The sequence below is a fragment of the Callorhinchus milii genome, unplaced genomic scaffold, assembly GCF_018977255.1.
Source record: "Callorhinchus milii isolate IMCB2004 unplaced genomic scaffold, IMCB_Cmil_1.0 Scaffold981, whole genome shotgun sequence".
NCBI lineage: Eukaryota > Metazoa > Chordata > Chondrichthyes > Chimaeriformes > Callorhinchidae > Callorhinchus > Callorhinchus milii.
Genome location: NW_024705722.1, coordinates 5,001 through 15,425, shown reverse-complemented (window position 1 = coordinate 15,425; position 10,425 = coordinate 5,001). Strand labels below are relative to the sequence as shown.

Sequence of the window (10,425 nt, the reverse complement as noted above, 5' to 3'; positions counted from 1 at the left end):
ACACTCCCCGATAACCGTAATACTTGCATTTGATGCAGCGCCTCATCACGCCTTCGAGACGTCTCAAAAGCGCTTCACAGAATACACTGTAAAGTGGAGTGACTGTGTGTTCTGTGGGCGAAACGCGGCAGCCAACTGCGCCCCCAGCGACGTCCCCACAAACGGTCGTGGATTGAAGTGACCGATTTTATTATTGTCGTTCGTTCTTGAGGGATTATTATCGGGGGGGGTGGGGGGGGGTGTGGAGTAAGGAAACTTGCCCAAGGTTTCGCCCTGACCTGCTGCCGGGAATCGAGCCCCCGGGTGTCTCGCTTGCGAGGCGAGTGCTCTAACCACTGAGCTACAGGACTCCCATGATCAGCCATGATCTTATAGAATGGCGGAACAGGCTCGAGGGCCTGAATGGCCTCCCCCTGTTCCTGTGTAAACTGTTCCCTCTGGCTTATGGCCGCTCGGGTCGGTAACTCGAGGACAGACACAGACGCAAGAAAATTGGCAAAAGAACCAGAGGGGAGATGAGGAGACATGTTATTACCCAGAGGAAAGGAACAATTTTGCGGGGCTATGAGGTAAGAGCGGGGTATGGGACTAGTCGGTGGCTCTTCCAAAGAGCCGGGCACAGGCATGATGGGCCGAATGGCCTCCTTCTGTGCTGTAAGATTCTATGATAAGTTAACACTGACGGCAACATAAGTGCTTAGGACAGGATCCTGGCTCTGTGAGCAACTCGTTTTGTTCGTCAATTGCAAGTGCAAATTCATCTGCTTTGATAATACACACATATACCTGGAAACCGAGACAGAGACAGAGAGAGAGAGAGAGAGAGAGAGAGAGAACGATAGAGAGACTGATATCGTAATAACACACCTCGCGTTTGATACCGCGCCTCGTCGCGTCGTCGAGACGTCCCAGAGCGCTTCGCAGGATATACTGCAAAGTGGAGCGACTGTACAATAACAGCAATAGTGTTCCTGCCGTTTGACATAGCACCCGATCAAAGTCGTCGAAGACGTCTCAAAGCGCCTCACAGGATATTCTGTGAAGGGCGTATTATGTGGGTGAAACGCGGCGGTCAATTGCGCACAGCGGTGCCCCCCCACCCCCACCCCCGCAAGTCGTGGATCGAGCGACCAAGTCGTTATTATCATTTATGAACCCCGTTAACAAAGCGATCCGCCAATCGACGAAGGAGCGGGTTCTTACTCACTTGCCGCGCGGTGACTTGGTCGCCCGGTCCCGCGGCTGCTCGCGGGGACGCCGCTGCGCGCAATTGGCTGCCGCGTTTCGCCCGCACAATACTCAGGTCACTACACTCTGCGGTTAAGCGCTTTGAGACCTCCCGAAGACGTGATAAGGTGCAATCTCGAATGCAAGGAGTATTGCTGTGCGTTAAGTCATATTAAATATACATTAAATATATGACTTGGTAAAACCCAACTCACCCATCCCCAAACCCTCTCTCTCACCCCCTCCATTTCTCTCTCTCTCTCTCTCTCTCTCTCTCACCCACACACCCGTGTGACACACTTGGCCTGAGATTAAGACACTTTTAAACGCGCCACGTGAATTGAACACTCTCCGCCCGGCTGGTTTTGAGACGGCGCCTTATCGTGTCGTCGAGACTTCTCAAAGCGCTTTGCAGGGATTACGCTGTAGAGTGTAGTGACTGTGTTTGCGTGGGCGTGTCTGCGTGTGCGTGTTTTGTGGGGGAAACACGGCAGCCAAATGCACAAAGCAGTGTCCCACTCCCTCGTCTGCCTGTTCCCTGAGTTAGTGAGTGAGTGTGAGTGAGTGTGTGTGTGTGTGTGGGGGGGGGGGGGGGGAGGAGGTGGGGGGGGGTTTAAAGAAAAAAATAGGTCCAGTTTCACACCCCCTTCCCCAAGTGAATAACCCCTCAAAACACACACTCGCTTTGAGGGCGGAGGGTGAGGATGAGCGTGTGAGTGAGTTGATGTGAGAGCGCGTGTGTGCGAATGTGTTTGTCAGTGCAAGAGTGAGGGCACGTTTGTGAGTGTTTGTGAGCAGGAGTGTGTGAGCAAGAGTGTGAGTGTGAGCAGGAGTGTGAGTGAGTGTGAGCAGGAGTGTGTGAGCTGGAGTGTGAGTGTGAGCAGGAGTGTGAGTGAGTGTGAGCAGGAGTGTGTGAGCTGGAGTGTGAGTGTGAGCAGGAGTGTGTGAGCTGGAGTGTGAGTGTGAGCAGGAGTGTGTGAGGGTGAGTGTGAGCAGGAGTGTGTGAGCTGGAGTGTGTGAGCAAGTGTGTGAGTGTGAGAAGGAGTGTGAGTGAGTGTGAGCAGGAGTGTGAGTGAGTGTGAGCAGGAGTGTGTGAGGGTGAGTGAGCGTTTGAACAAGCGCGAGCGAGTGTGGGAGAGCTTGAAGGTTTGTGCGCCCGTGGGTTGGTCTGTGCGAGAGGGAGTGTGCGAGTGTGAGGGGGGGGAAGTGTGTGTTTGTGAGTGTGCGAGTGTGAGGGGGGAGTGTGTGTTTGTGAGTGTGTAAGTGTGAGGAGAGGAAGTGTGTGTTTGTGAGTGTGTAAGTGTGAGGGGAGAGGGGAGTGTGTGTTTGTGAGTGTGTAAGTGTGAGGGGGGAGTGTGTGTTTGTGAGTGTGTAAGTGTGAGGGGAGGGGGGAGTGTGTGTTTGTGAGTGTGTAAGTGTGAGGGGAGGGGGGAGTGTGTGTTTGTGAGTGTGTAAGTGTGAGGAGAGGGAGTGTGTGTTTGTGAGTGTATAAGTGTGAGGGGGGAGTGTGTGTTTGTGAGTGTGTAAGTGTGAGGAGAGGGAGTGTGTGTTTGTGAGTGTGTAAGTGTGAGGAGAGGGAGTGTGTGTTTGTGAGTGTGTAAGTGTGAGGGGAGAGGGGAGTGTGTGTTTGTGAGTGTGTAAGTGTGAGGGGGGAGTGTGTGTTTGTGAGTGTGTAAGTGTGAGGGGAGAGGGGAGTGCGTGTTTGTGAGTGTGTAAGTGTGAGGGGGGAGTGTGTGTAACCACGTGACTGCGCGCGCTGGTGAATGAGCGGCCACGTGACGGGGCGAGACCGCGTGTGGCCGCGTCGGTGACCACGTGCTCACTCCCCCCCCCCCACCCCCACACACACAGAGCGCGCGCGAGACCACGTGACCGGCCTGACCGTTGGGCTGAGGCCCCGGATGTACTCACGTTTACACGGCGGTCGGTCGGTCGGTCGGACGGACGATCAGCCGTGGCGGCCGGTGACGCGGGGAGTCACGCCACAGGGGAGCGTCAACTGGGGAGAGGGAGCGACGACCCGACCGACCGTCGGTCAGCGCACGAGAGAGAGAGCGAGAGAGAGAGAGAGAGAGAGCGTCGTCGCGCGCGTGTGAGCGTCGCCGAACCGTTGGGCACGTGATTGGGCGGGAGCCTCCCCCCCCCGTGCGTGATGACGTATGTGATGACGTACGACCGCGTGCGGGTGCGAAGGTGGGGCCCACGTGACGGGCGACGCCCCGCCGCCCGCCCGCACCCCACGTGACCGCGCGACCACGTGAGCGAGACCGGGCGGGCGGGATTTGTGAATGGGTCGGCCACGTGACGGCGTGACCACGTGAGTGAGATTTTGTGAATGGGTTGACCACAGCTGATTGTGAGTGAGTGAGTGAGTGAGTGAACGAGTGCACACGCGGTCGCTGAGCGCGAGGGAGAGAGAGAGAGAGAGCGAGACAGAGAGAGAGAGAGGGCGAGTGAGCGAGAGAGAGGGCGAGTGAGGGAGAGAGAGGGCGAGTGAGCGAGAGAGAGGGCGAGTGAGGGAGAGAGAGGGCGAGTGAGCGAGAGAGAGAGAGAGAGAGAGAGTTAGGGAACGACCGACCGGGCCGGGGATTGCTCGAGCGAACGAGAGAGAGAGAGAGAGAGAGAGAGAGGGCGCGCAAGAACCGTCGGTTGACCCTCTGACTCTCTCTCTCTCTCGCTCGGTCCCCCCCCCCCCTCCTCCGCCACCCCTTCCCCCCCCCCCCTCCCCCCGTCTCCCGTCAGTGGTGGGTCTGGCAGGCGGCCACGTTGTTGCTGATCCAGGTCAGGTCGGCCAGGACCCCCCAGTGCAGGCACAGGAGGCTGCCCACCACCAGGACGTGCATGATCTGGTGGCTGTTCAGCCAGTAGTCGAAGCGCCCGGGCCTGAGCCGCTCGGGGAGGCGGCCCACGTTGATGAGCCCGCCCAGGGCGGCCAGAGCGTCCATGGTCACGTAGTGCCGGAGCGAGGAGGGGCTGCCCGAGCCCAGGCCCCGCCAGCGCAGCAGGAAGAAGGCGCTCCTCACGCAGGCCTGGCCCGCGAAGGCCCGTAGGCGGGTCAGGTTGCTGCGGGCGGTCAGGGCGCTGAAGGTCACGTAGGAGGAGAGGAGGGCGTAGCCCAGCAAGGCCGAGGCGCGGAGCCACGGGTAGCACAGCAGAGTGACGTAGATGATGGGGAGGGCTCCTGCGGGGGGAGAGAGAGAGGGAGAGGGAGGGAGAGACTCAGAGAGAGAGAGGGAAGGATTAGAGGGAGAGAGAGAGAAGGGGTGAGAGAGTGAGAGAGAAATAGAGGGGGAGAGAGGGAGAGAAAGAGAAAGAAAGGAGAGAGCGTTAGAGAAAGAGTGGAACGAGAGAGAGACTGTGAGCTCTCTCACACGCAGTCTCTCACACACTCAGACACATGCAGACACACACACACAGACTCACACCCACACGCAGTCTCTCACACACACACACTCACATGCAGTCTCTCTCACATACACACACACTTTCACACGCAGTCTCTCTCTCTGAGGCACACACTCTCTTACACACACAAATGCACACACCGTCTCTCGCACACACAGTCACATACAGACACAGTCTCTCTCCCACGCACGCTCGCTCGCACGCGCACACGTGTACCTAGCGTGTTGACCATGCAGACCCCACACATGTCCAGGGTGAGGAGCTTGCGGTAGACCCGAGCCCCTCCCTCGTGGTTCATGAAGAGATGATAGAGAACGCTGCCCAGCTGGGGCGATACGCAGGCCAGATAGTGAGCAACAGCCAACCAGGGCACCGAGATCTGAGGCCATGGTATAGCCAGAGGCAACAGCACCATAAAACACAGCAAGGGGATACCTGGTAAACAATAACATCGACAGGATTGCTGCCTTTAATAATACAATCATCATAATATAACCCTGGGGTTGGACCCAGCGCCTTATCGCGTCTTCCAGACGCCTCAAATCGCTTCACGGGACGCACTGTCAGGCGTTAGCGACTGTGTGTGAGAGAGACGCCGCCGGGAGAGACGGCGATCGGCTGCCGCGTTGCGGCCGCACAACGCACAGTCACGACACTTTGTCCCAGGTTTATCGTGGTTATTAAAAATAGGATTTATATTAATAAAATGAGGGTCGATTGGCTCTCTGTGTATCTGTGTGACAGTATTACAGTATGATGATAATATAAAGATTATACGATATCAAATAAGGTTTAAATCATATTAATAATATTACATAATGTATGATGTATCTCTGAGTCTTTCTCTCAGTCACTCTCGCTCAGTCTCTCTCACTCGGTCTCTCTCTCTGAGTCTCTCTGAGAGCAGCAAGTTGTAATAAATTAATAATAATCCTTTGCATTTGATAGAGCGCCTTATCACGTCATCGAGACGTCTCAGAGCGCTTCAAGGAATATCCTGCAAAGTAAATTGACTGTATTTTGGGTCGAAATGCGGCAGCCAATTCCACACAGCGGTGGGACGGAAACAGTCGTGGTTTGAGCGACCAAATTATTATTATTATTATTTATTTTGAAGGGATTATTCTCCCCGGAAAGTGATCGGCCAATCGACTGACAAGCGGGAAACACAAGCGTGTGTGTGTGTGTGTGTGTGTGTGTGTGTGCCTGTGTGTGTATGTCTGTGTGTGTGTGTCTGTGTGTGTGTGTCTGTATCTGTGTGTATGTCTGTGTGTGTGTGAGTGTGTGTGTATGTCTGTGAGCGTGTGTCTGTGTGTGTGTATGTTTGTGTTGTATCTATGTCTGTGTGTGTGTGTGTGTGTATGTCTGTGTGTGTGTGTCTGTGTGTGTGTGTCTGTATGTGTGTGTATGTCTGTGTGTGTGTGAGTGTGTGTGTATGTCTGTGTGTGTGTGTCTGTGTGTGTGTGTCTGTATGTGTATGTCTGTGTGTGTGTGTCTGTATGTGTATGTCTGTGTGTGTGTGAGTGTGTGTGTATGTCTGTGTGTGTGTGTCTGTGTGTGTGTGTCTGTATGTGTGTGTATGTCTGTGAGCGTGTGTCTGTGTGTGTGTATGTTTGTGTTGTATCTATGTCTGTGTGTGTGTGTGTGTCTGTGTGTATGTCTGTGTGTGTGTGTCTGTGTGTGTGTGTCTGTATGTGTGTGTATGTCTGTGAGCGTGTGTGTGTGTATGTTTGTGTTGTATCTATGTCTGTGTGTGTCTGTGTGTGTGTATGTCTGTGTGTGTGTGTATGTCTGTGTGTGTGTGTCTGTGTGTATGTCTGTGTGTCTGTGTGTGTGTGTCTGTGTGTTTGTATGTATGTCTGTGTGCGTGTGTCTGTGTGCATTATCATTAACGGGTTCCGTTACTGTAAAGCGCTCTGAGACGCCGTCCGGCGTGGAGGGCGCTATATAAATCCAAGTTGTTGTTGTTGTGCGTGTGCGTGTCAGACACCCGGCTGATCAGGGGGGGAAAAAAAAACACGTCACACAGGAATTAGTTAGATTAACTGCGACAAAACTAATCCTAAACTTTAACTGATTTTACCTCTCACCCTCACCATACACCGGTTAGCGGCTTACGCAAATCTCTCGGTAATTGCCAACCTCTAAGACACACAAGCAAGGTCATCGGATACTATTAATAAATTAATATTAACAATAACTGCTAATAATATCTGCACATTTGCCGACACTAACTATTAGTCATACATTATTCCGGATTATTACCCCCGGAAAGCGACCCGCCAGTCGACTGACAAGCGGGTTCCTCCTGACTGCTGGGAAACAGGCGTGTGTGTGTGTCTCTGGGTGTGTGTGTGTGTGTGTACGTCTGTGTACGTCTGTGTGTGTATGTGTATGTGTGGAGTAAGGAATCTCCACACACACACACACGCACACACTCACGCGCCTGTGTTCCCGGCAGTCAGTCGCTTGTCAGGCGATTGGGGGATCACTTTCCGGGGGTAATAATCCCTTCAAAGCAATAACAATAATAATAATTCGGTCGCTTCAACCCCACGGCTGTTTGTGGGGACGTCGCCGGGCGCGATCGGCTGCCGCGTTTGGCCCCCGAAACCCACGCACAGCCACTACACCTCGCCGGCGCGTCCCGCGAAGCACTTTGAGACGTCTCGAAGACGCGATCGGGCGCCGGGTCACGCGCCAGGATTATTATTATTATTATTATTACAACAGTAAGGTAACACGCAACAACACGGCGATAGCACGGGAAGAACATGCCAATAACATGGGGATAACATGGGATGGGGAGCACTGACCGTGAGAGTAGATGTTGAGCAGCTCGTTGTGGAGGTAAAACAAGCTCCGGACGCAGTCCCGGACTGGACTGGCCGGTCGGTAACCCGTTAACACGTAACGGTTAAACTGCAAGTGAGGCGGGGAGCTCGCCCAGTCCAACAGCTGAGGTCCCGCCAACAGCACCATCTCTCTCCCTCCGTCAGTCACTCACTCACTCACTCACTCTCTCCCTGCGTCAGTCACTCGCTCGCTCGCTCGCTCCCTCTCTCCGTCAGTCACTCTCTCGCTCGCTCACTCACTCCCTCTCTCCGTCAGTCCGTCACTCGCTCACTCATTCGCTCGCTCTCTGTCAGTCACTCGCTCACTCGCTCTCTCCCTGCGTCAGTCACTCGCTCGCTCCCTCTCTCCGCCAGTCACTCTCTCGCTCACTCCCTCTCCCCGTCAGTCAGTCACTCGCTCACTCATTCACTCGCTCTCTGTCAGTCAGTCACTCACTCACTCACTCCGTCAGTCAGTCACTCATTCACTCTCTCTCTCCCTCCGTCAGTCAGTCAGTCACTCACTCTCTCTCTCTCTCTCCCTCCGTCAGTCACTCATTCACTCACTCATTCACTCTCTCCGTCAGTCAGGCACTCACACACTCCCTCTCTCCGTCAGTCACTCACACACTCCCAGTCAGTCAGTCACTTACACACTCTCTCTCTCCCGCTGTTCCAGTGCCTTGGGACGTCCTCCCTCTGTGTCTCACTCTGTCAGTCACGCACACACTCCCTCTCTCCCTCTGTCTTTCCGTGCGTCTGTCTATCCCTCATACATTCCCTCTCTCCATCTGTCTGTGTGCACTCACACCCCCAACCCCTCTCTCCGTCTGTCTGTCTGTGTCTCACGCACTCACTGTCTGCCTGTGTCTCCGTCTGTCTCTCTCTCTCTCTCCGTGTACCTGTGTCTCTCTCCGTCAGTCCCTCTCACCTTCAGCCTCTCTGTCTGCGTCTCTCTCTCTCTCTCTCTCTCTCTGTCTGTGTCTCTGTGTCTCTCTCTGTCTGTGTCTCTCTCTGTGTCTGTGTTTCTCTCTGTGTCTCTGTCTGCGTTTCTGTCAGCCTCTCACACTCCCTCACTCCCTCCCTCCCTCCGTCTCTCTCACGCTCTGTCTCTCCCTCAACAGGCCAGGCCAGTGTTAATCCCAGCCCCAACACAGCACAGCGAAGTCCAGCATATCTCAGTCCAGCTCAGATCTGTTCCTGTTTGCTGTGTTCCTGCAGAGTTTGAGGCAATCCTAAACCAGGACAGAGAGAGACGCAGAGAGAGAGAGAGGGAGAGAGGCAATCCCGAGCTCTGTGAACAAAAGAGAGAGAGAGGGGATTAATCCAGTGAGGAGATAAGATGTGAGAGAGATTATGAGAGAGAGGGACTGAGAAAGTCAGAGTGTGTGTGTGTGTAAGAGAGGGGGAATGAGGGAGAAGCCGGGAGAGGGAGAGAGAGAAAGGGGGGGGGGGAATTAACCTAGTGTGGAGATACTTGAGAGAAAAGGAAGGAGTGTGTGAGGGAGATTAGGAGACAGAGAGAGAGAGAGAGAGAGAGAGAGACAGAGTGTGTGTGACAGAGACTGAGAGAAGGGTAATGAGACACTGTCTGCCACGTTTCGCACACGAAACACACAGTCACTACACTCGACAGTGAGTCCTGAGAAGCACTTTAGACATCTCAACGACGTGATAAGGCGCTGAGTCGAATGCCAGGATTGTTACTATAAAGGGGTGTATAGTACACACAGACACACACTATATAACTCTCTCATCACCGCGTGTGTGTGTGTGTGTGCAGTGTGTGGGGTATACTGTATAGGGTGTATTTACACACTATATTGGTGTATTTACGGGTGTGTATAGGGGTACAGGACAGTAGAACACACTCTTACCTCTCTCTCCCTCTGTCTTGCCCCCACCCCTCTCTCTCTCTCCATCTCTCCCTTAATCCCTCCGCCTTGCCCCCCTCCCTATTTCTCTCTCCCCCTCATTCCCTCCGCCTTGCCCCCTGCCCCTCTCTCCCTCATTCCCTCCGCCTTGCCCCTGCCCCTCTCTCTCTCCCCCTCATTCCCTCCGCCTTGCCCCCTGCCCCTCTCTCCCTCAATCCCTCCGCCTTGCCCCCTCTCCCCCTCATTCCCTCCGCCTTGCCCTCTCCCCCTCACCCCCTCCGACTTACCCTCTCCCTCCCTTCGACCACGCTTACAACCACCTCCCCCCCCACCCCGCCCCCGGCTCTGAGACGCTGTATCAGTTATTGTATTTAGGGTGTATTTGGGGGTGTAGAGGACACACACACACTATATGACTCTCTCGCCTCTCCTGTCACTGTGTGTATAACGTGTGTATAGTATCTACAGCGCACAGCGTATGGGGTACGGGGCGGTATATGTGGGGTGTTTATGGGGTACACAGGGCACTCAGTATATGACACTTTCTCTTCACTGTATGGGTGTGTTACCGGCGTGTGGGGCAGTCGGTACAGTCTATATGGGGTGTATATAGGGTGTATAGGGACACACACACACACACACACTATGACTCTCGCCTTCTGTTCACTGTGTGTGTGTGTGGTAGTGGACAGCATGTGGGGTAGTCGGTACAGTCTATATTTAGGGTGTATATAGGGTGTATATAGGGTGTGTATAGGGTGTATATAGGGTGTGTATAGGGTGTATATAGGGTGTATATAGGGTGTTCATAGGGTATATGGGGGACACACAGACACTCTATGACTCTCTCACACTCTCTCTTCACTGTGTGTAGGTGTGTGTGTGTGTGTGTGTGGGAGAGGGGTAGTGGACAGCGTGTGGGGCAGTCGGTACAGTCTACACGGGGTGTATATCGGGTGTTTATAGGGTATATAGGGTGTAAATGGGGAATATAGGGAATAGGAACTCTGAGGGCTCTCTCACCTTCTCTTCACTGTGTGTGTGTGTGTGTGTGTGTGTGGGGAGAGGGGTAGTGTACAGCGCAT

The 10,425-nt window shown here is 54.1% G+C and overlaps 1 protein-coding gene across 1 annotated transcript; it reads right to left on the bottom strand.

Moving 5' to 3' along the window:
* Positions 1-3,965: 3,965 nt before the first annotated feature.
* On the bottom strand, positions 3,966-7,654 carry LOC121852580 (progestin and adipoQ receptor family member 4-like). The gene is made up of 3 exons (XM_042346551.1): positions 7,449-7,654; positions 4,849-5,067; positions 3,966-4,408 (listed from the first exon to the last, which is right to left on the bottom strand). The coding sequence occupies exons 1-3, from the start codon at positions 7,612-7,614 to the stop codon at positions 3,966-3,968; spliced, it is 828 nt and encodes a 275-aa protein (XP_042202485.1). The 5' UTR covers positions 7,615-7,654.
* Between the last annotated feature and the right edge of the window lie 2,771 nt (positions 7,655-10,425).

Excerpts from the sequence above, each read along its gene's own strand:
- LOC121852580 (XM_042346551.1), bottom strand. The coding sequence starts at position 7,614 with ATGGTGCTGTTGGCGGGACCTCAGCTGTTGGACTGGGCGAGCTCCCCG. Across the intron at positions 5,068-7,448 it reads GCTCAACATCTACTCTCACG|GTATCCCCTTGCTGTGTTTT; the intron begins GTCAGTGCTCCC and ends ATTGTTTACCAG. Across the intron at positions 4,409-4,848 it reads CTGCATGGTCAACACGCTAG|GAGCCCTCCCCATCATCTAC; the intron begins GTACACGTGTGC and ends CTCCCCCCGCAG.